The sequence below is a fragment of the Porites lutea genome, chromosome 11 (genome assembly GCF_958299795.1).
Source record: "Porites lutea chromosome 11, jaPorLute2.1, whole genome shotgun sequence".
NCBI lineage: Eukaryota > Metazoa > Cnidaria > Anthozoa > Scleractinia > Poritidae > Porites > Porites lutea.
In genome coordinates this window covers 20,038,359-20,062,508 of record NC_133211.1, presented here as the reverse complement: position 1 = coordinate 20,062,508, position 24,150 = coordinate 20,038,359, and the positions used below count along the sequence as shown (strand labels likewise).

General features: G+C 39.2%; 4 protein-coding genes across 4 annotated transcripts in view; 2 read left to right on the top strand and 2 right to left on the bottom strand.

Moving 5' to 3' along the window:
• Positions 1 to 3,110, top strand: part of LOC140953019 (nucleoprotein TPR-like) — a 53,691-nt gene extending 50,581 nt beyond the window's left edge. Inside the window, exons 54-58 of the mRNA XM_073402486.1 lie at positions 584 to 633; positions 932 to 1,018; positions 1,719 to 1,814; positions 2,666 to 2,716; positions 2,917 to 3,110. Of these exons, the coding sequence (XP_073258587.1) occupies positions 584 to 633; positions 932 to 1,018; positions 1,719 to 1,814; positions 2,666 to 2,716; positions 2,917 to 3,032 (400 nt within the window). The 3' untranslated portion in view covers positions 3,033 to 3,110. The remainder of the gene's footprint in view (positions 1 to 583; positions 634 to 931; positions 1,019 to 1,718; positions 1,815 to 2,665; positions 2,717 to 2,916) is intronic.
• Positions 3,061 to 5,674, bottom strand: LOC140953309 (uncharacterized). The gene is made up of 2 exons (XM_073402803.1): positions 5,215 to 5,674; positions 3,061 to 4,233 (listed from the first exon to the last, which is right to left on the bottom strand). Exons 1-2 carry the CDS (start codon positions 5,665 to 5,667, stop codon positions 3,217 to 3,219), a joined length of 1,470 nt encoding a protein of 489 aa, XP_073258904.1. The 5' UTR covers positions 5,668 to 5,674; the 3' UTR covers positions 3,061 to 3,216.
• Positions 5,675 to 6,512: 838 nt separating this feature from the next.
• Positions 6,513 to 12,778, top strand: LOC140951698 (uncharacterized). Its single transcript, XM_073401011.1, has 2 exons — positions 6,513 to 6,606; positions 8,397 to 12,778. Exon 2 carries the CDS (start codon positions 8,397 to 8,399, stop codon positions 12,141 to 12,143), a length of 3,747 nt encoding a protein of 1,248 aa, XP_073257112.1. The 5' UTR covers positions 6,513 to 6,606; the 3' UTR covers positions 12,144 to 12,778.
• Positions 12,779 to 14,568: 1,790 nt separating this feature from the next.
• On the bottom strand, positions 14,569 to 23,763 carry LOC140952192 (CDK5 and ABL1 enzyme substrate 1-like). The gene is made up of 11 exons (XM_073401615.1): positions 23,244 to 23,763; positions 21,366 to 21,461; positions 20,404 to 20,479; positions 20,185 to 20,296; positions 19,674 to 19,786; positions 19,296 to 19,402; positions 18,763 to 18,799; positions 18,367 to 18,432; positions 17,658 to 17,694; positions 16,595 to 16,665; positions 14,569 to 16,127 (listed from the first exon to the last, which is right to left on the bottom strand). Exons 1-11 carry the CDS (start codon positions 23,729 to 23,731, stop codon positions 15,990 to 15,992), a joined length of 1,341 nt encoding a protein of 446 aa, XP_073257716.1. The 5' UTR covers positions 23,732 to 23,763; the 3' UTR covers positions 14,569 to 15,989.
• Between the last annotated feature and the right edge of the window lie 387 nt (positions 23,764 to 24,150).

Below are 24,150 nucleotides of genomic sequence, written 5' to 3'. Positions count from 1 at the left end.
TTTTTGAAGACAGTATTAAAACTTGGAAAAGTTTCAATCCATGTCCATCCTTGCCATCCGTAGCAACAAACGAATGGAAACAGTTTCAGTGCCTAATTATAGTCTTGAATAACAAAACTGGACCATTATTTTTGGAATTCAATTGATGCAGAAACAGGTTTTAGCTTTTTAAAATGATAGTAAATAGCGTGACATAGCCCCTGAAAGTTTCACGTAATATATCAAACATGAGATGCAGTGTTTCATCACCAGATGAAACACCGAGAAGAGAGTTGAAAATACGACGCGCAGCGGAGTATTTTTGACGAACTTCGAGGTGTTTCATCTGGTGATGAAACACTGTGTCGAATGTTTGATATTTCTTCTCAAACAAAATCATTTTTGAAGGAGAAATTAAGGATGCAAATACTAAGCAGTGTTTCATCCGATTTCCAAACACTCATTAAACATTAATTTCCTTTGTATTTTCTTAATGAATTATTAATGAGTTTGAGAAATAAAACTGAAACTTTTATGCAGTGATCGTTATTGATAAGACTATCTCACCTTTTGATATAACACCTTTTTTCTTCGGTGCAACAAGTGAATGTGTCGAACCTGTCCAAGAGGATATTTCCCAGCCAGGAACCTCAGGTAAAAATACAACCGTGTTATTTATTGATTTAGTTATTTATTGATTTATTAATTTAATACAATAATGAAGGGGAATTGTTAGAATGCTTAAAACTAAAATTCAAGGGAAAAAAACCCTAATCTTATTTTGTAAAATTATGAAAATCAAATAAAACGTTGGGAAAATACTGTGGAGAAGGTATCATTTAATGGTGACCCCTTTGGTTTTGTTTCGTCCACAGACGTCACATGGTATACCAAGGTATGGGCCATTATTTGCCAATCATTGATCTTCATTGTTTGGGTGTTTTTCTTTCAGGAGAGTCCTCTAGTTCAAGTACATCATCATCTAGTGCAGGATCTCAACTTCCCTTAGGAGCAGGGGCCGCAGCAAAACCAAAACAAGGTAAATGCCTGGTTTAACGTATTATTTATTTATTTAATTTATTTTGAAGAACCTTTCCTTGTGTTTCCTATGCGACTATGACGAGGAAGGAAGGAAGTTAAAACAATAGGCCTTTTTCAAACATACCATAATACTCTTTGTTGCCCTTCCAAAATTTTTGCATAAGCATTGTTTTAAATTTCTCTTGGGGCGATTGTTAGTCCCAAGAGAAATTGAAAACAATGCTTATGCAAAATTTTGGAGGGACAGCAGAGAGTATTATGGTATTTTTGAAAAAGGCCTATTTATTGGAGCTATTAAATTCCAATTTATTTCAAAGTTTGCGCGATTATTCCAACCCTTCAATGGGGCAAGTGCACAGGGTTTTTTTGCTCTGAATGGCCAGGGACAGCGTCCGTGTTGAAAACAGGAAGGAAAAATCGATTGTTGCGTGTTTGTTTCCATAAGAGTCTTATCAGGAAATATAACATCACCCTGTCCAAGTCGTCAAGAAAGAACTTGCTGAGTTGCTGTTTTTCTCTGTGTTGTTGTTTGTTGGTTGGTTGGTTTTAATTGTCCATTGCCTTTGTCGTCGTTGCGTAAGCTCTAATACATGGTTATTCCCATGGTGAGTCTAGGAATTAAGAATTAATTTACGTAGTAGTGAAGACCTTATAGGGTGAATACAGCTTGTCACAATAATAATTGCGTTTGTGTACAGACCCTAACCGACCTAAGGCTACAGTGGTGCAGTTGAGAAGGCCTGGTGCATCAGCTACCTGGTCGCAAACAAGGGGAGGTCACCAAGTACAAAGAGGTATGTGTGAAGAAAGAATTGACTGTGAAGACTGAAATGATTAGCACTTTGGATGTACAATGCTATACACAAAATTAGTTTTTTTGTTAAATCAAATGACTTCTATTTGCTGTGGTGAGTTCAGGTGTTTAATTATTCTTCTTATGCTTAGTTTGGAGGCTGAACGTTTGAGTCAAATCTATCCTTGAATTGACCTTTTTGAGGTAAAACGTGAGAGACTGGGTCAGTGTCGTATCGAATTGAAGTATGGGACTGGTTTTGCGGGGTGCGGGGGGGAAGGGCGCCATCCCTTCACCTTGATCTGCAAATGTTACGTTACTTCTTATTATTCAGTCTTAGCCCTTTTACTGACGTGGCTTAGTAAGGGTTTGAACTTGTGAAGAAGGAACGTAAAGTTGTTGTCAAATTAGGGTAGCATTCGTTCTTTTTCAGTAGGGACTACAGAAGTTGATCCTGACACAAAAGGTGTTATGATATCATTTTTCTTAATTTCGTGGATCCTGACTCGACGGGATGAGTCTTTTTCTACACTCCAGAAATACTCGTCCCGCCCGCCGAAAAAGGGTTACTCCTCTTTTAAAGAGACACACTTCTGGCTTCTAGATTGTTCCATGAACTCAACTTTTACCACCTTTTTTGGCTTTGGAACAGAGGACAAAAAAACGGCTGTTTCTCACGTCGCTGTCAGCAAGAGTTTCTGGATATACCTAATTCAATAAAGGTTACTTTGCCAATTGGTCATTGTGCATTTAGGTATAAGAACTCGCTCTAATGATTTGCTTGAGTGACCACCAGGCAATAGCTTTTGAATCAGCTATATTCATTCAAAGCGAATTGTTTTTATTCAAAAGGTGCTCCTGCGTCTGGGAGAGTGCGTCGATTAAGAAGAGATCCTGTAAGAGGTAAGATTTTCGTCCTTTACAGTTCTCTCACTTCATATAACCTTGCATAATTTGGACCATCACATTGCTAGTCCGTCAGACAGACCACTCAGCCCCGCTACCCCTTATAGTCTACCGCCTTTTCTCTCCTACCTATCAACCTAAAACCCATGACTGCCATGTTAACTCTTGCATTGCTTGTTTTGGTAAATTTCTAAAAGAAATTGAAGCTGACATCAGTTTGCTGGCTTTTGTCATAGGACCGTCAACTCGTGGGCGCGGCACACCCATATCCCGCGGGAGAGGAAACGGGACATCAAGAGGAGGGCAAACGTGAAGTAAACTCTGTCAATAATTTTGTAACCTAAGATTTTAATTTTAAAGTTTTTGTACATAATAAAGTAATAACTTCTCATATAGTTTCCTTTTTGTTGTTTTTAGGCAAGTCATTTACTAAAGCTAAGCATTAAATTCAAGTGAACTGTGTTTATGTTTGATTGTCTTTGAATACCAAGACCGCGTTAATCCGAACTTGTGTTCTTGGCTATAGGGTCTTCTACATTACTTGCTTTTTCTGTACGCACATCTGCCAGCAGACACTTGTCTAAGTTTCCATACTCATTAGCGACTGATTCGGTGTTGCCTGTGTTGTGTGTGGTAGAATGGCATTCATCCTGAGTTTTACCCGAAAATGTCGCGCTTTTAGGGGAATGGCATTCCTCTTGAGAAGTCTTTTGCAGTTTATCCCATCCTCTTACGTTGTTAGGAGAATTGCATTCCTCCTTTGGATCGCTGTTCGTATTATCATTACTCTTGGCTGACTTGACGGAACTGTATTCGGCGCTCTCATGGAATATTTTACCAATTGTGTTCAACCCGGATGAGCGACCATCTCTCTGTGTTCTTTCTGTAGTACCCGATCCGACTCTATTTTCTTTGTGATCACCTGAAGTAGGTGAATCAGCTTCCTTCAAAGCGTAGACAATTGATTTTCCTTCCTTATTTCTTTCAGTGAGAGTTGTTTCTTTACAGGCGTAGAGTATGCTTTCTGGTACATTGTCACTGGTTTGAAGAAAGTCTTGATTATAATACATGCGTGGAGAGTTCAAAACAACGCAATGCTCCAATGCTCTGTCAGTTATTTTACAAGCGTCACTGTTCGGCATCACCCCTATCCCGTCACTGTCGTGTTTTCCCTTAGGCGATCCGCCTCTCTGTCGTTTTGCTGTAGTTTTTCCACTTTCTGAATTTTTATCTTGGGTTTGTTCAACTCTAGGTTGCGTGAATATCATAATGTCTTTGAAATATTCTTCTTTTTCTGCGCTTGGTTTACTTATCAACTGATCTTCAGTCTGGTATGCCCTTTTTTCTAAACTATCAAACACAGATTGCACTGTTGAGAAATGAAGAACAGGTAGATCGAGGACGAAGCTGTCCAATATGCTCACAACAATTCCATCTGCCAGGTCGCTACTGAACTTGTTCCAGTTTAGGTCGTCCGTCACAGGATCCACTATCTGATATTTCATAAAGTTGAAAAAAATGTCAAGTTAGTTCTTTTTGGTATTTTGTCCTTTTTGTTGGCAATGGGACGACCTTCAATCCAAAGGATTTCAACTGTTCGTTTGCTTTTTGTTTTGTTTGTTTGTTTTAATTCGTTTCGATGTAATAAACACAGACAGTTCTCGTGAGTTTGTGTCACCACTGGTTTAGATCTCGTAGCCCACGAGCACAGACACGTTTTTGACTGTCGTGTAATAGACCATTTCTGAGTTCCAAAAGTTCTCACTTTCAAAACGAGGCTAAGTGTAAAACGCACTTAGCCTCGCTTTAAAATAGAGGCTTAGGGCAACTCTGAAATTGGCCTGTTGTGGCGACAGCCGCTGGAAATACTTCTGTGTTCGCAGGCTTGTGTAGAAGTGATCCTTTCTGTGTACAAACCGCTGCTTTTCTTATTAAAAGCGACTACCTCCCTTCAGCTACCCTTATTAGAATTCTTTTTGTTGCTGCTTATACAGTTCGGCTCTTTCTACATAATTGGTCAGTTATACAATCATACCTCCGAGACTGATACGGCCCCCAAGGGGAAAGACCAAGTATCCGCAAAGAGGTGGAAATTGCATGAAATATTATACCTTCTGGGTCAGGAGCGTTATTCGTAATTAAGAGAGGTGAGAATGTAATGAATCACACTTTCATCTTTTTTAACCGCAGTTCATTGATTCATTTCATTGTGTTCTCATTTCATCGCAACCATCGGGTATATCATAAACTTGACCAGCTCTCCAGTTGGCTTGAGTTGGATAGAGCGTTGAGTCCGGTCATCGCAGAGGTCAGGATTAGATTCCGTCTCCATATTTCAAAGTTTTTCTTCGCCCGGATAGGTTAGTCTTTAAACTATGAAGATCACATACACTCCCACGTAACAGAGAAGTGCTTGCATCATGGTGGTGTCAAGGAAAGGTTCGCCTGTGTTTTGAAAAAGTCTCGCTGTTAATTACGACAATTCCTATGATTACCTTTTGACACACAGGGTGGGCATCCTTTTCATGCTTATTTGCTCCTTGGTTCCTCTTTGTTGACCACCCGTTTCCCTCCTCCAACACTTCCACAAGTATATTCTGTCCACGATTTGATTCCAAAGACTGTTTACCAACGCGGCCAGTTGTATCGTTATCACTTCTCTCTTCAATCTGCCATAAAACAGGCCTTTGTAATTGTTCAAGGCCCCTTCGCAGAGATACTGGAGAGAAAATGCCAGGAAAACCGAATGGGTATCCGTAACAGTATACCCCAGGGTGTGGCCATAGGTATGGCGAAGGGGGAGCTGCGTACTGCTGGCCCCAGTACTTCTCCCAGAGTCGCTGCTGAACCTCCTGACCAATCAGAGTGGTGTTTGTCAGACTATAGTGCGACAAGTGTGCCCCAGGGGGGAACCGTGGGGTATTGATGTTGTGTTGATAATGGCTCATCTATCCAGTAACTGGAAAAAGAAAGAAAGTTCAGAATGTTTTTAGGTTTAGTTAAGATAATATAATCCACTACCGGTTAACTCAATCGCTTTCCACTAAAATCGAACAGGTTTTTTTTTTCTTGCTACCTATCCGCACAAGGCTCGAACAAAATATTTTTGGCTCTCCAAAAGTCACGACAAAATTTGCCCTGCGTTTTCCTGCGTGAGGGTTGACAAAAGCTTGGTAGTACTAAACATAACCGTCCGAACGTCTTTGCTTACAATCCAGTTTCGTCCATGGGTCATAAGATTACAGCCTGATCAGTCAAAATAAACTCTTTTTATTTTGAACTTTGGAACCAATTTCCGTCATTAATACCACAAGAAATTATGGAGAACAATGTGAAGACCATGTATACAACGGGAGTCTTAAGGGTTGGAAAAGTTTGCTCTAACGCAGGTAATTGTCAGCAATATCAGCACTCTTACAGAGTCGCTAAATATCGAAGTAACCGACAAAAACTAAAAACAACAAAACAAAACGTAAAAGGATATTGATATTGGTATGATATTGGTATAATGTTTTTTCTGAGTTCTTAAAATTTGAATTGAAAATAAGTGACTTGTGATGTAGAAAGACGATCTGTTCGGTTATGGAGACTATTTCTTTATTAACTTCAGGTTAACAGCTCAAACTAAAAGAAAATAAACAAAATTAACTAAATGACCTCTTAAGGCCTTTTAAAGATAACCGGAATGAAAACCGGAATAGCGTGGGCACATGAGCAAATACCGGAAAATCAAATACGTGCTGATTCATGCACATTTTTTGACATAAATAGTACCGAAAATAAGCATAAAAGTCATACGAGTGTATTTCGAGACATTCTGTGAGACTCGCTTCAACACGGTGGCCCTTGCTTCGGTGGCAAGCTTTTTACTGCTGACATTGTGGTCGGTAAGTTGACTAAGTTTTATAATCGTTTATTACATTCATAAACCACTAAAAGGCGTATTCTGTTATGAAGAATGTACTCTCCGGATTGTATTCTACATTACTCCTCGGATAGTAACTCAGTGCCATTTATTGGGAAGCAAAGCCATTTTTAACTCCTTTTAATTAAGGCAATTGACTTAGGCTTCGTTTCAGGTCAATTCAATTTTATTGCGCTACTCACGTAAATGCTGACAGAACTTGTAAACCGTAAGTACAGCTGAAAGATATATTCGAGGAAATACGGTAGATCTACCAACCGTATACGGTTGGTAGATCTACCGTATTTCCTCGAATAATAGCCGGGGGCATAGGCTCCTGCCGGGGGTGATTATTTCTTTTTCCGTACAAAAAGGGGGCGATCATTAGAGGGAAGGCGATTAATCGAGAGACGGCTATTATTCGAGGTTGGTGGTGAAATGTTCATCGGTCTAACGGCATCTAGGCTGGTAACCCTCAGGTTTGACTCCGTTAAGAAACATGTCCCCCTTGTCACTGACTAAGTCAGTAAAACCGGGCCTGATTTGATTAATAATGCCTGGGAAATGCCCCAGGCGGGGGGGGGGGGGGGGGGGGGTACTGCCATATATGGGATATATAGGTATGTGCCGTTGTGAAGGGTATGGTTTTCAAGCAGTTTCGTCTGGGACAGGGTGTAGAAATCAGAGAGTTTGGGTCCAGAATAGGGTGTCATTTTCAGGAAACTGATCAATTAATTGAAAAGGTTAGTCTAGACTAGGTAAATCGAGAATTAACACTCAAAATAAATTGAAATCGGCAAATCTAAATTTACAGGCAACTCACTTCACTGGCAAAGAAAGCGTCGACCTCACTAGGAGCTGGAAAATAGTGGCTCTAGGGAAGGAGAGATTTAGTCTAGTTGAGGGTAGCAAAATTTAGCCGAACTGTAGGTCTGGTATAGGCTGTGTTCCAGGGGGCAGGGGGATGGTTGTTTGAGGCAACGTAAACCACTTCCAAGAGAGGTCACGTCTTTGTCCCAAACCCTTGCCACAGATCAGTCGTAAAACTCGGCGGAAATTACTCGCTTTCAAGGAAAACTGTAGTTTCCTGGTGTTGCGGATGGGTGCGAACACCAAAGGAAATGATACAATTTTACCCACACGTACCACAAAACAAAAGCAAACCAATAATGGTTTCCGCAACACCGAGAAACACCCAGAGGATCTCTGTAATATTGTGATAAGTGAAAAGATCCAGTATCATGAAGTCCCCATGTTATTGGCCGTCTAGTAATTAAGCTGCGAGGGTGTGACTATCCTTCCGTCTTTTGCCGGAGGTTAATATGTTTCACTGTATTAATATAACGCGTGTTGAAGTCGTAAGAAACAACTGAAAGAGCACAAAGAGTTTGGGAGTCTGCAATCTTATTGAACACAATTTATAGACTCTAGGACTTGAATGGAGAAAAAAACACGGTGTATTTAATACGCACTCTTGCCACATATTAGGGACTTTAGGCAAGTACTACGGAAGGGTCTGGTACGGTGACCGGAAGTAATTTTTGTCCTTCTACCCGTCGATGCCTCGAGCCGGGTAGCCTCCCACGCAGACGTTCTTAGGGGTTCGTCACGCGTTCCTGCCCCACGTGGGGAGTTTAAGACACTAAGACAGCCACGGCGGTAAAATGGTCTTAAAAGCGAATTCGCGTTCTTTCTCGACTTTTAGGCAAGTCTAAAATTACGTCTGCGACGCAGGCTAAGGTTTTGCTTGTTTTTTCTTTTCTTTTTTTTCAGATGATTCCAAGCCGCCGTAGTACAACAAGTATGGCCCTGTCAAACGCCGAATACACCAACGAACAGCTGAACTACTTCAGAGTTTGCTATGTAACTTCCGATATAATAGTCGCGAGTCTTAGAGAAATTTTTAAACAAGAATGGGATAACCAGTACAGATCAACCAAAGGTGAATGGAAAGATGAGCCTCAGAATGGAATAGACTTTTACAATGGGGAGTCTCCACCAAACCAGAGAAGAAATGCTCGTCTCTTGTCCACCATGAAAAAAGGCAACCGAAAGGAATGGGACTGTACAATGCTGTTCTACGCCATCCTTTTCTCCGATTCTGTCGGACGGGGCCTTGGCGCAACAGTCAGAAACAGTGTGGACGATCTCAGGACTTTTAGGAACGAAGTGTTTGGTCACATACGACAAGGCAGCCTCTCTGAGGTCGATTTTCGGAATGCCATTAGCAAAGTTGAATGTGCTTTTCAAGTGCTTGGTCTCCCTATTGTAAAAATTCAAAACGTGAGACATCAGAAAACTTTTCCAACGGAGGAGTTGCAGCAAATCCTTAAGAAAGTTAAAGAAAAAGAAGATCAGCGCCAGGTCCTTGAAGACCAGCTCCAGAGAGAAGCACCTTCATTCTGTATTCTCCCTCCTAAACCCTCCCACGATATCGAAGGACGAGATCGCGAGGTGGCGAAAATAGAGCAACAGCTGAAAGAGCTAAAAGAGTCCAGTGACAATAGGCTGAGTTATCTATACATCTCAGGGAATCCAGGAAGTGGAAAATCACAGCTGGCTGGCCTCGTGGCAAAGAGATTCTTTCACGAAGCCAGAGAAATGTCAGGGGCTTGTCCATTCGTGATGACCTTAAACGCCGCAAGTCCAGATTCCCTTTTGGAGTCATATGCTTCCTTTGCTCGCCAAGTAAAGTGCCCGGACTATTCAGTTATACAAACTCTTAGCTCCAAAGATGGGAAAATCAAGGACAAGATCGCACATCTCAAGATGCTTATTTCTGCAAAAACTAACTGTTATACGTCCTGGCTACTTGTGGTTGACAATGTCTCTACGTTGTCCTCTATGCAAGTCTTCTTACCAGAGTCTGGAAACGAGGCGTGGGCAAGAGGTCAGTTATTGATTACAACCCAGGATACAGCGTCAATTCCCTTAGAGAGTTCTTCCATCAAACACATCTCAGTAAGCAGAGGTATGGAGCCTGATGATGCCAGTTCCTTATTGGCTAGGATTTCTGGACTCACCGACAGCGAGCTAGCAGGAAAAGTAGCCAAAAGACTCGACTATCAACCTCTTGCTCTAGCAGGCGCTGCCGTTTTCGTTAAGGAGATATGGCAGGACGAAGCCTCTAGACATTTTGGCTGGAACGAATACCTGAAGATTTTAGAAAAAGGCAAACGAGAAACGACGGAGGATACACTTGCTAATACCAATCCAGTTTACCCAAACACTATGACCAAAGCAATAACATTAGCCGTAGAAAAGCTTATTAGTTCCGACAAATTTGTCAAACACCTTTTCACTTTACTTTCCGTTTGTGCGCCGCAGCCATTAAACGTGGAAATAGCAGTCAGTTACATCATGAATGTAGACGGAAATTTTGATGAAGTGGACAAGAACCGTATTCGAATGAGCCTCAGAAGGTGTTCACTTTTGCTGTTTGAAGGGAATTTCATTCGCGTACATGAGATTGTGCACGCAGCTATCAAAACTCTAATAAAAGGTCATGAAGAAAGTCAAGGCCTCGTCGAGGCCGTCAATGCGGCTGTTACATCATTCAACAAGTTTATACTTGATATCTCACCAGAGAATAGAACATTGGAAACCATACACATTGTTCAGCATTTGAGAGCTTTAATTATGGTCATTGACAGTTTGTCTTTCAAGGAAAGTTTGTCTAAAGTTCACGATGTCAGTATGTTAGAAAAATTTAAAAACCTTGGAGAAGTTTGTAACGCACATTTTGAATTCAACGCGGCAAAAACATACTTTGAACACGCACTTACGATTGAGCTAAGACAGCTCGGCCCCGAACATGTTGATGTTGCAACGACCTACAGCTATTTGGCGTCAACTCACCAAGGCTTGGGGGACTTTGAGCAAGCCAAAGAATATCAGCAAAGTGCGCTTACTATACAGCTTAAGAAACTTGGCGCTGAACATGTCCATGTAGCAGCGAGCTACAATAACTTAGCTTTAATTTACCGGGTCTTGGGTGACCTTGAGCAAGCCAAGGAGTATGGGCAACGAGCTCTTGCTATTGACCTCGAGGAACTTGGCGCGGACCATGTTCGAGTCGCCATGAGCTACAGTACCTTAGCTTCGATTCACGAAGACTTGGGTGATCTTGAAGAAGCCAAGGAGTATGGCGAACGTGCGTTAACTATTCAGCTCGATAAACTTGGGGCGGAACATGTTGACGTTGCAACGAGCTACAGTACCTTAGCTTCGATTCACCGAAACGTAGCTGACTTCGAGAAAGCCAAGGTGTGTGGACAACGTGCACTTGCTATCCAGCTCGATAAACTTGGCGCGGAACATGGTGATGTAGCCACAAGCTACAATAACTTAGCTTTAATCCTCATGCACTTGGGTGACCTGGAGCAAGCCAAGGAGTATCAGAAACTTGCTGTAACTATTGAACTCAAGAAACTTGGAGAGGAACATGTCTATGTAGCAACTACCTACAGTAACCTAGCTTTAATTCTTAGGGACCTTGGTGAGCTTGAACAGGCCAAGGAGTTTGGGCAACGTGCTCTAGAAATTCAACTGGGGCAGCTTGGCACGGAACAAATTAATATTGCAAGCAGCTACAATACTTTAGCCACAATTCATCGGAACTTAGGTGAACTGGATCAATCCCGGGAATATGGGCAGCGTGCCCTTGCTATTCAGCTCCAAAAACTTGGTCCGGGCCATGTTTATGTTGCAGAGACCTACAGTTACTTGGCTTCAATTCACCAGGACCTGGGTGAACTTGAACAAGCTAAGGAATATGGGCAGCTTGCTCTTGCTATTCAGCTAGAGAAGCGAGGCACGGATCATGTTTATGTTGCCGCCATCTACAGTCGATTAGCGTCTATTCACCAGGACTTAGGAGACCTTGAACAAGCCAAGAGATATTGGCAATGTGCTCTAACTATTACGCTCGAGAAACGTGGTGCGGAACACGTGGATGTTGCAACGAGCTACACTAACTTAGCATTGATTCACAAAGACTTAGGTGAACTTGAGAAAGCCAAAGAGTATCAGAAACGTGCCCTGACTATTCTTCTTGAGAAACTTGGCGAGGAACATGTTGACGTGGCAGCTGGCTTCAATGACTTTGCTTTAATTCTAAAGGACTTAGGTGATCTTGAGGGAGCAAAGGAGTATGGGCAACGCGCTTTAACTATTCGTGTTAAGGAGCTTGGCACCGAACATCTTGATGTTGCCATGAACTACAATGACTTAGCTTTAATTCACAAGGACTTAGGTAATCTTGAGCAAGCCAAGGAATATGTCCAACGTGCTGTTACAATTCAACTAGACAAACTTGGCGCGAATCATGTTCATGTTGCATCGAGTTACTTAATCTTAGCTTCAATACATATGGACTTAGGTGATCCTGAGCAAGGAAAAGAATATGAGCAGCGTGCTCATGCTATTCAGCCTGAGGATATCGGTGTGGAACTCGTTGATGTTGCAACAAGCTACGAAGAAGAAACTTGGTGCGGAAGATGTTCATGTTGTGTATGTTAAACAAGACGCTGCTGCAAGGTATACTTGGCGCATGTAACGCACAAGGCGGGAATGAACTTTTCAAAAAAAAAAAAAGACTTTATCATAAACTTGAAGAAAAAGTAAACCAACAAAACGCAAGTAACCTGAAATATGTGCGCTCAGCGTGTATACCTACTTTTAAAACGCCGATAATTTGAGAGTAAACAAGAATAAACAGTACGTAACTTGTTTTCCATAAATGTCATCATTCGATCGTAGTTTGAGTACAATTTTGGTCTAGCACATGCAACCTTATTTTCGATTATTTTTTCAGATTAACACTCACAAAAGATGTAGTTACAAAGTTTCATACTCTTGTATCCTGTAGGTGCTTGCCGAATACGGAAGAAACCGTCTAACTCGTCAAGTAATTTTATTGCACTTTTTTTATTTGGGAGGGGGGGATGGTGAAGTAGGCGGGGGTTAGTTAGTAACCTATTTCTGTTTCCCTTCAAAAAAAAGCTCTTCTGACGGTTGAGGCTGTAAGAGGTCTTTAAGATAGTTAGGTGCTTGATCAGCGGATTTTATTAACACTATGCGAGGGCATGAACCCAACCTTTCCATGCCTATGTGAGATGTTTTTTCTAAGTACCAATGTTCCCTTGAATTTTGTCACGCCTAAATGGATAAAATTTTGCCTCTCTCCAGGGGCACCCAATGGATCTGTTCCTCAAAATATCTGTTCTTCAGGCACATTTTTGCTGGCTGGGAGATGTGGAAGAAATAATAGTCCTTGGAAGGAAAGTGTTGCTGGGAAAAAGATAATTCAGGGTGTCAGAGGGGATTTGAAGTCTAGAATAGCTGCTACGGGTTACTTGCATGGGTTACTTACCACTCAAGATCTGAATTGTGCCCTATGAAACTTCCCAGTAAGTCAGGTTGCAGTTTGTAAGGTTGCTGGCTGGGAACTCTTCCATCTGTCTTGCTGGGAGTGAGGAACAGATAATTTTTTTCCAGCAATCTCCCAAAATGCTTAAAATAGTCTCAGAAAACTTTATTCACGCTTTGTTGTTGTTTTTAGGTCTTTTTCTCAAAATTTCCCGTTGGGTGCCCCTGTCTCTCATTAATCCTCAGAGTGGACGCGATTTTTACGCTCGCTAGGCATGTTCAATTGAAAGTCATGCCCATAGCCTCATTCAAAACACTTCAATTGCAGAAGAAGTAAACATCGTAAATGACTCCATTACGTGTTAAGCCAGTAAGGTGTTCAAAAGAGGGTTATAGAATGCCGATTTATTGAATAAATCAATAGTCATTGAAAAATGTAATTTTTCCTTGAAAAGTCCTTGAAATTTATTTGTCTGAAGTTGTACGAACCATGGGCTTAATTGGTTCTAATATATTATAGTTCAGTTCTTTACTGGCCTCATTTCAGCCTAGAGCTTTGTAATCTGCGGAGTCTTATGGGGCTGTTAACTGTAGCTTAAACCGTAGTTTAACCAGCACAGTTGACCAAAAGTCTACAAATCACAAGATTATTATCTGGGCAATACCCTCTCAGAATGAATAAAAAAGGTTAGCAAATAAAGGAAAAGATCGAAAAAGAAGACTTGCCAATGGTAATATTTGCGACGTCCGTTAGCCACTATTAGGGGTTTCCGGTGCGGTTCATTTTTCCGAAGTACACTAGCTACAATACATAATTCAAATCGGACTTAAGCAATAACAAGCCAAAATTTCGGTTTACAAGATCGATTTTGACTTGACGTTCATAACTTACCTTTCGAAAAGTATTCCTCACCAAAAAGATCCTATTTCCAATGGACAAACCGACAATTAATCAATGCCAAAACTTTTTTTCCGTTGCAAGTGCGATGATTAGTTCGAAGAGTTAACGCGATTTTCAAAACAAAACACGTGGCCAGCGCGTGCTAGAAATCGCACGCGCATGCATTTGTTGCAAGAGATAAAATCCCAGTTATAAGCCCCGCCCGTTTGAAGCCCCATCTATTTTCAAACAAAAGTTTTATGAATTGAAATATGTGAAATGAATCATATCGTGAACTGCGGATTAAGATATGAAAGTGAACATGCTCATCCAGTAAAATGAACAACTTAAATGGTTGAAATGTAGATCACGTGGTTCCGCTTACACCCCCAGGGCCCCACCGCACAAAATCGGTTATAGGCCTATCTAAGAAAAGAGGGATTAAAATCAAAAAGCAAAAACATTAAAAGCGGATTTTTTAAAGTAGCTACCGAAAACCGCAGCTATTTGACGTAAATACGGTCAAAACGCGAGCCCGAAAATTCTACCACAAAAGGAAAGGGCATAATTCTTAATAAAGAATTTGGGAATGTTGGTTTGAGGAGAAGGGGAACAAGAATGCCCACAGATACATCTCGCAATACAGCAGAAAAAAAACAGCAGACTGATTATGATGACATCATAGAACAAGCCAGAGAAAACTCAATACTTATCGTTTTAATTACAAAATATAACATCGCGTTTGAAATACTTATTAAATTTGATATTATTTACAAACAAGCCAAAATATATTTCAACAACCCAGAAACAATTTTAAGCCCATTTTCCCCAGGAAAAACGGATAGAAAAGTGAGGAATAAAGGTGTGTGAAATCTATAATAAAGACAAGGGATAAATTTCAAAATAGTGAAGGAAAAAGAGGAGCTTCGTTAGATTAAAACAACGATGAAAAGTCTGACAATTCAGCATTTTTCACAATTGGAAAATTTCAGGAGACCAAGTAGGACTAAGGAATGCATAGTTTGATGAAAAGTGGAATCTGCATTCTTGAATCCAAGGATTCTACGCTTCTTCAAAAAAATTTAAAAAGCAGACTTAAATTACACTCCACGTGAATTCCTTTGACTAAAGCTATATCAGAATTTTTACGATGTAATGAATCCCCTTGTAATAAATTTCGCACTAAAGCACTTTTCAATAACAACCTGAACTTTGAAGTTCAAAATTTTACCAGAAGTTAATTTTTTCAAAACCGAATTCACCGCCTTGAGCAAAAAACCACTGTGGATTTCATCCCATTTCATCTGCTTCTGTTTTCAGGGTCCAACCTTTTTAAATGTAAACTTAAACTAGTCTTTGAACTTGTAAATACACCTCTCTCTTGAATAGCTTCAGATATATGTATACTTTATACAGTTATTATAAATTATACCAAATACGAATGTACTACTTTTAACAAATACATGGCACTCTGAATCACTGATATAATCATAATCAGTAATGTAAATCTCTTCAAGTTAAAATTGTAACATACATGCACAGTACGCTTACGCGACCTCGTACTTAATTCAAAAGTGTGCTGCTGTACACCATTGGGTGCTTAGTAAATCCTTTAAGAGTTTATCTGGCTGCCTTTTAGACTTCCGTCAGGAGAAAGACTAATTGGCCATTATGTTCCAGTCAATTCCAAAAGCACCCATACCCCAAATGCTTATCATAGAGGGCTCTGTTTAACGTCAAATCCCCACCTCTTCTTATGGAGATGACCTTGCACCAATTGCCCGGGCAATAACGGGGTGATCAGAGTGCTCTTAAAATTGATTGATACATTAAGAGCCTGTCAAGGGAATGGACAAAAACAGGTAGCCAAAGCGTAAGCCATGAGAAAGCAAGGATTTTTTTGGTACAGTTAAGAACCCATGAGGCCCTTATAAGCAAGAACATACTTGGGCTACATGAATTTAGTTCTCACGGGCTGACATATAACCTCCTTTAATTTTAATCAAGAGTCTGCCCTGACTTACACCGTGCTTGTAAAATCCCCTGCTTTCTCTTATAGCATTAGCTTGGGCTACCTGTGCTCGACGACTCAGTGAAATGTTAAATAAGGTGAATAGTTATTCTGTCTCCAGTCGCTTGGCATGTGGCATTACTTCCCACTGAGGTACGTGCAGATCAAACTCAAGAGCAACTACAGCTTGAAATTCAAACTTTAGAAGTTCCTTCACTGATATACGAAGTCTGTCCTCTATTGCCTGTAACAGACAAATAAACAACTTGTTCAAAGTTAACAGTACAAATGATTGAAAACCTTAATGGTTCACCGTATCTGACTGATAGAGTTGTAAAACAAAACTTTAACAATGGAAGGACATTTGGAGAGACTGTTTCGCTTGTCTAGGTTGCAATAAAGGGAAGCACTCAAGACTCGACTATCCGATAATTTCTTCCCCTCGATGGTTGGGTGTTTGAACAAACAGAGAAAAAAACTATTAAAGTGGTTGACCTTTTCAAACATTAAATCATACTAATGTACAAACGTAAGCATTGGTGGCTACTGTAAATAGAATTGCAGAATAAAGAATTAAATATACACAAGATCATTACAGTTGTAGATGCAACTTCTGCAGTTGCAAGAAGAAAGCCTGAAACAATTCAGGCCAAACAACCCAACATACACTGTATATTAATCACAGCATATCCACGAGTCATTTGGATTTACCTCAATAACTTCCCTGACTTTATCACGTTTCATATCATCATTAAATTTTGCCGCTAATAACAAACAAGACCCTGAAAAATGTTGAAAACACAAGAATCAGTACCATGAAAACTTAACAAGGATGCCACTTAAATCAATATCTATCAATATTTACTTACTTATTTATTTATTATTATTTAAATCTTTAATACTTGATTTTTCTCGTTATAATTACAACCCCACCTTTTTCATATTTCTTTGCTGTGTAACAGGGCTCGAATACAAAAAAATCTTCAGGTTGCCTTTTGGCTACCAACTGGAGAAATATAGTTGCCAGATGCAAATTTTTAGTTGCCAGTTTGTATAACGTAAATGACGCAGCTTATAGATAGTATGGCTCAATCCATCAGATTTGAAAATGTCATGGATAGAAGTCAGTACAAATTTGGAGGTAAACTGGCTTTGTTTACGCAATTTGGCACATTTTTTTATGATAAAAGCAAAGCAAGATAAGATAAAATGTTTGTTTTAACTTTACTCCTTTAATTTAAATCTAAATCATACAGAAATCTGGTCACCACTTTGGCCACTAAACCAGAATTTTTAGTCGCTAAGGAGAAAATGTTAGTCGCATTGGCCACCATATCAGTCGCAATTTTGAGTCCTGTGTAAAATACAAAAAATACCCTTCAGGGCTGCATTGGACCAAGGGCAGCAAGCACAAATCCATGTAAGGGCTCTTTTCAAAAGTCAGAACTGGCCGGCCGGACCAGACATTTTGGCAATGAAATGGGCTTTTTCCAAGAGGTTTTACTGAAAACCCGTCTCCTTTGTACATAATTATTTAGCATTTGACTGATCTGGATGGGTAGTTTTGATTAAAATTAGGAATTCCTATTATGATGGGAATGGGCTGGCCAGTCAGTTCTGACAAATGGAAAGCGCCCTAGGATACCACAACAAGTTGTATACCTGATTTTACATTAAACCAGTGTTAGAACAACTGAACTTTGGACAATTTGGTTTAGAGCGCATAATTATTTAGGACACAGAGAGTTCACAGCATAAAATCTGACAATCCTACCTGCCAGCAGTTTTCTGTTTGCTTTACTAATTTTTTCCTAAACAACAACAACAAAAAAGGATTATCAGAAGCTAAAGCAAATCATGCAAAGGATATATGGAACACTAAATTATGCCCAGAAATGCACATTACTTGCCAGGACCATGGGTAGGTACTTACATATTACAAATTAGAAATGTTAAAACATTTCTAATTTTAATAAGACTTCATGCATCAATTTCATTTAGGTGATGATTAGAACTAGGGGCCACAAAATGTGATGTCTATCATAAGCAGCATGAGTCTCATATTGTGCATTTCTGGACATAACTTGGAGAGAAGGAAGGAGGAAGGAAGGAAGCACAGCTGATTGGTCAAAGCACTGATCTCACGATCCAGAGGTTCTCGTTTAGAGTTCCAACCAGACCACCAGGCTGGATTGTTTCTAGATTGTTCCCAGTTAAAATTCTCTCAGCCATGCTTGTAAGTAGCCAGCTGTATCACCTCCTACCAGATGGAATTCTGAAAATCATTTTTCAGATTGCTTCATCCCACTAGTCTTTATGCTTAATCTCGTACCCAGATCTCTTGTTGACAAAACTTTGTCAACAAAAGATCTGGGTATGAGATTATTTTATGCTTTATTAACGGTAAGAAAACAGAATACCTCTGGCACAGTATTCAAATTCACATGAATAACATACTACAATACTAGGATCCTTTACTTTACCTTAAGAATTAGTTTTTCAAAATAGACATATGCATAAGCCACAGTTGTCAAATCCAGTTGACATTCCTGAAAAAGAACAATAAGACACTGCCTAGCTGAAGAAAAATTGTATATTATTTCTTACTTTGCAAAGAACAATATTGCAAGTCCACCATTACTATCAATAATAATAACAATAGTTGTTTCATCCCATTACACATCCCAAGTTGGAATTATGATGTTCAATGAAGCACAATGCTACCAGTGTTGTGTGTGAACATGGATCTAATTAACTTGGAAGAGCACCACTGCACTTATTTGAGGGTGGTGCCTATTTAGGAGTAGCACTTCATTTAAATGTCTAATCACAGGTATTTTATAAGAAAACATTGATGTAGCAAGTAAATTTTGACTAACCTGCGTCATCGCTATTTTCAAAATATCTTTCTTTAGGCTAAAAACAAGAGTAAAAAGGAAAAGAAGCACGTAAAAAATAAAACGCCCTATTGTTATGTAAAACAATGTATCTCACTGGAAATATTAATATTATGATTAATATTCTTTCAAAAGACATTTTCAGCTCAATCACATTATTTTAACTTTCAGTTTAAAAAGGGTACATGTGCTGTCTGCAGGCCCACACTGTCGCAGCCCATCCCAGCTTCAGTAGCTACTCCCTCCTTAAACAGGTTTTTGAGGGCATGAAGAAAAAATGAGCATAGCTAACAGTGTAAATACACTCCACCCCCAATAGATGAGTGGGTATTATCTCTCACTTATTTCTGGAAGGCCAGATGTATGAATTCACAGTTTCTTGCACATTTTCTAGACAAACAAGATCAATACCTTATTTGTCCTTGCCTTAAATGTCAAAATCAGGAGAACTCTATTACAATTATATTAAAGAATTTGTTAATTATTAATAACTTACAACACACAAGTTAATCTACCTTCTTAGTTTTGTAAGAGTGATGTTGAGGTTTGGGAACTTTTCTTTGAATTGTTCATTCAAGTCTTTTTTCAGCTCTGAGGGCCTTGCATAGGCTACCACCGATACCTAAAAAATATCCATAATGCATTAAAATTATTACACCTACAAACATTATCCAAAATATTTCACACAGACAACACTCCTGCCCATATCTATTTAATCACTAATGCTTAAGAGATCTGAGTTTTGATGAGAGGTGCAAGCTTATAAATGTACAATACCACGGCTCAAGGCAAACAATGTGTAAAGAATTGAATTGCATGAATTTGATTTAAAATTACAAGGTCTATTTATTATTTTAACTTTGGTAGTTTCTCTGAGTATCACATGTACTTACCAAGTAGGACGCAAGGTTGAGAACTTTCCGGTGGCGGCCTGATGTTAATTCAGGGTCATCCAGTAGATGAGGATCATAGCCACTGGGTGAGGAAAACCCAGCATCGGGACTGTCTTTTATATCACAAAACAGAACAACATTAATAATAATTTTCTGCAATGTTAGGGGTGGCGAATGGTAACATCCGAGACTAGCCAAGACGCCGAGATCCTAGTTAGAAATTCGAGCCCGGGACTCTTTGGTAAAGAGTTTCGAGACTCAAAAAAAGTAAAAACAAACCATGCAAGATCCTGCCAAAATTTTCCGAGACCCACGTTTTTCGAGGTACCATTCGCCACCCCTAATGTTATGATCATAACAAAAATAAAAATGACAATGATATAAATGATGATGTTATAACAGTAATCTCTGCGTGTAAACTTACACAGGAAACCATCGTTTCTGGTGGTTCAAAACTTTGTTTATTAACGGCACAATGTACCCAGGAAATTAAACAATACATAAGTTCTACCTAGAGAAATCCCTCCTGGATCCACCTGTATGGAGAGAGGTGTAACTGTCCCTTGACCTTCATTCCATCCAAAAGGGTATGTTGAAATGAGCAATGATCTGTATGACACTGTCTATGAGGAATCAAAATATATCTGATAAGCATAAAAGTTGCTTGCAAAGAATACTGAAATTATTACTAGCATGTAAAAGCTATAGTTATGAAATAATTCAACAACACCTTCTCAGCCGATCCAAGTTCCACCCCTTCTATGCCAACAACCTGGTTAGGTGTAGCTACAGATGTTTTTTTAACACTGCAAAAAGCAACAATAATTCTAAAATAAAATAATTATTGTCATACACATCAAAATTTAATATTAGTTTAATAAAATGGTAAAAATATTTAAGACATGTCAGCTCTGCACGTTGCGACTTGTAAAGAGCTTGCGAGTTTTGCAAGATGACTTTTCTAGAAATTATGTTGTAATTTTTGTTCCTTCAGCAGTCAAAGCTAGAAGATATATCATAAAAAACGCCTAATCATGTTACCATTTCTGAAGTTAAACTTGCACTGCAGTAGCACTATACACTGCTGGAAGTACTGAAAAATCAGTAACTATCAGTTTTTAACAATGAAAATTGAATATTGCAATCGACCCTGATAACTCGAACCCTCGCTGAGTCGAACTGTTTTTCTTTTTGAATTACCGTGGTTCTACTGTAAATATATCACAGTTGAGACACTATAAGATGAGTGTGGAGGCTAAGGCAGTATGTGCTTTCAAGTTGGCTAAATTTTGATCTTGGCACGAATAATTTTTTTTTGTTTTTTATTAAATAAATGATGTGAGATAAATAACTTTACACAAAAGATAAAATTGAACCACAGCGTTTACAAGCTTACAGACTAAGGGGAGTGATCCAAGGATAAAGGTCAAGGTCTCCTCCTCACTTCCACAAGAAATGCACATATCACTACTTATACATTTCCTATAAATAAATACAATTTGTTTATCCCCGACTTTCTCTTGGGATGACTGTAATACACAGGACAAATAATGCTTATGCAAAATTTTGGGGAGACGGGTGTATTATGGGCAATGTGATAGTGGAGAATAGAAAATAGCGAGGAAAAAGTATATGCTCGTATTATAGTTAAAGCAACAACTAGAAATCCATGATTGATGAAGATGAAATTACCTCATTCCTTCCTGACCAGCTTCTTGGTTTTCTTTGTGGTACTTTAGAACTGAGTATGTAACCAATGGGGCCTTATGACTTGAACACAACACTATTCTAAAAAGGATAATTACACAGAATTCCAATAATTAGATTCATTTAATGAAAGGCACATCAGGGCCATCAGGGCCGGGCCAGGTTTTCACCAGGCCACTATAAGCATGACTCTTCGTAACTTTGATCGGAACCAAAAAAAACAAAGAACATAAAAAAACTTCCTAGCTCTTCAGTTTTCAACCTGCTAATTGCATAAAATTATACCCAGCAACTTGAAATCTTGTGATAGCCTTGTAGATAATTCATCTGCCAATGTACCCTGGTAGAGCCTCCTCTTGTCTTCTTGAATCACGTCAAACCTTTGAGGTTGCCGCAGCCCAAACTTCTGGACTGGTCAATCTACTTCTCTCTCGTCAAACTGGTATTTTTGAGTGCAAACATCCATTTATTGATAAACCAATGGTCATAACGAGCCCACTGTAGCAAGCGCATGGCTATTAGGTCTGGGTTTGAAACTGTATCCTTGCTCAACATGCCACGTATGCTCAACAAAGATCTTAACTCAATTCATGCAGAGTCTCTCTTGAGTACAGTAAAACCCCACATACAAGAACCTGGATTTTTAAATTTAGCCTTGACAGGTTCTTGTATAAATGGTACTTAAAGCAAATTTAAACTACCAACGTTCTTAAGATAGGTTCTTATATTTTCATATGAATTTCATTTAAGTATATTATAAATATCATCTCATAGTACGATATAAATAATTAATCCCATAATGCCTAAAGGCAGTACAGTGCAGGTATGTCCTTAACAAAACATAACAAACAAACTCATGGTCAGTTCTCTGAAATGCCATTTCAAAGTTGATACACTTTTACAGCAACTCTACTGATAAGAACCTAACTTAAAATTTTAGCCTTAATAGGTTCTTATGTGGAGGGTGCTTAAAATGAAAATTTTAGCCTAACAGGTTCTTAAAACCCAGGTTCTTATGCGTGGGGGTTTTACTGTATGTCCAAACCGAGCACACAAAAGAAAGGCTCTACTGGCAGAGTGCTACTAATGTTGCGTCACTTGCTGTTAAGGAAGCCAGGTAAATGGAAAGAGGTAACATGTTTTATGCCTTCCATCTTCACTCTCAAGGATTTTTCTAATCAATTATACCAATTGTCGGTTAAATCTGTTCTAAGGTTACATTAGTATTCAACCTTGGTTACCAGGAAAAGAAACCCAGTAAAAAGCTAAAATACTGGTTAAACCTGAGAACAGATTTTACCTTGTAAAATAACAAATTCCCTTTTAAAAAAATAAAATTAACAATTTAATAAAAAGAGGTACTTCTTCATAATTTACTTCACTTCTTTTAATTTGTGTAACACCACAATATTTAACCCATTAAGTGCCAAGAGTGACCAACACCAATTTTCTCCTAACAATATCCATACATTGTCAAGAGATAAAGTTATGAGAATTAATAAAATGATCACCAAAGACAAAATGCTATGATCTTTTATCAAATTTTCTGTATAGTGATCAGTTTGGAGAATTTGCATGTGGATATTGGGGCTTAAAGGGTTAATGAGACCATTATATTGTCTCGCTTCTCCAGATATTATGTATTAACTTCCTTGCATTATTGTAATTGTCTGGTGTACATGGAACTAATTTCCTTAAAAACATAAAATAAATAATTTAATAACAAGAGGTATTTCCTAATTAACTTTTAATTTTTGTGACACCGCAAGATCTTAATGAAACCATACTGTAATCTAGCTCTCCTAGTCGCTCTCCTATTCAAAGTTTTCAAGATACATATTAACTTCCTCTAGGTTAAATTACCTCTTGTCAGTGGCCCGTCTCTTATGGTGAAAAGAAGAACCAGTCAAACACGAAATCCTATGTTTGTAACTCCGCTGAATACCTCCACTGTTAGTAGAGGCCGAGTCAGTTGAGTCGGACACAGAAACACTTCTTCGAATAACGACATTTCGTTCTTGTAGCCTCCCTTCAAAAACAGCCTCTGTGACACTACGTTGTCTGTGGTAGGCCTTAACGTTTGAGTTTTTTGCTCCGTTGTTGGTTCCGTGATCTTCAAGAGCACTAGGTTCAGATATTGAATGCAGCAATGGCCTTCTTGACGATAACAAATCGGGGTTTCGTTCTTCATTTCCACGGCTTCTGTTCGAAGCATTCTTCTTTGCATTCACCTCAGTAGCCGGACCTCTTGCAACATTTCCATCGAGTGATATGCTGGAAAGGAAAGCACAAGCAGAAGCTACTCGCTTGGACCTTCTTCTGTTCAGACGGCCAGCTGTCACAGCCGCCATCTTGGCGGTTGTGGACAAATTAACCCACACTACACCCTTGGAATCTCTAGTACAATTCTTACCGAGCCCTCCCAACTCGGGATGAGGTATAATATTGTCTTGATGCGCCCGCGATTCTCACGCTCTTAGCGAGGCCAAGTGCGAAGCTTGATGAGAAAATGCCTTTTTTTTCCACTCATGCAAATAAAACTCATTTTCACAAGAAAGGTTTTGCCTAGCCTCGTTTTGAAAGTGAGAGTTTTTAAAACAAAAAACAAAGAAAAGAAAAAAGGAGGGGAAAGGAGGCTGATTTAAAAAAAGGGAAAATTTTCGTTGTATTTTAACTTGGTGTTTAAAGACACCAAGTTTAGACAGGAAGCCTCGCTGCTTATCTTCTTTTTCATGACTTTTTTTCTCATGGACGGCAGAGCCTCACTTTG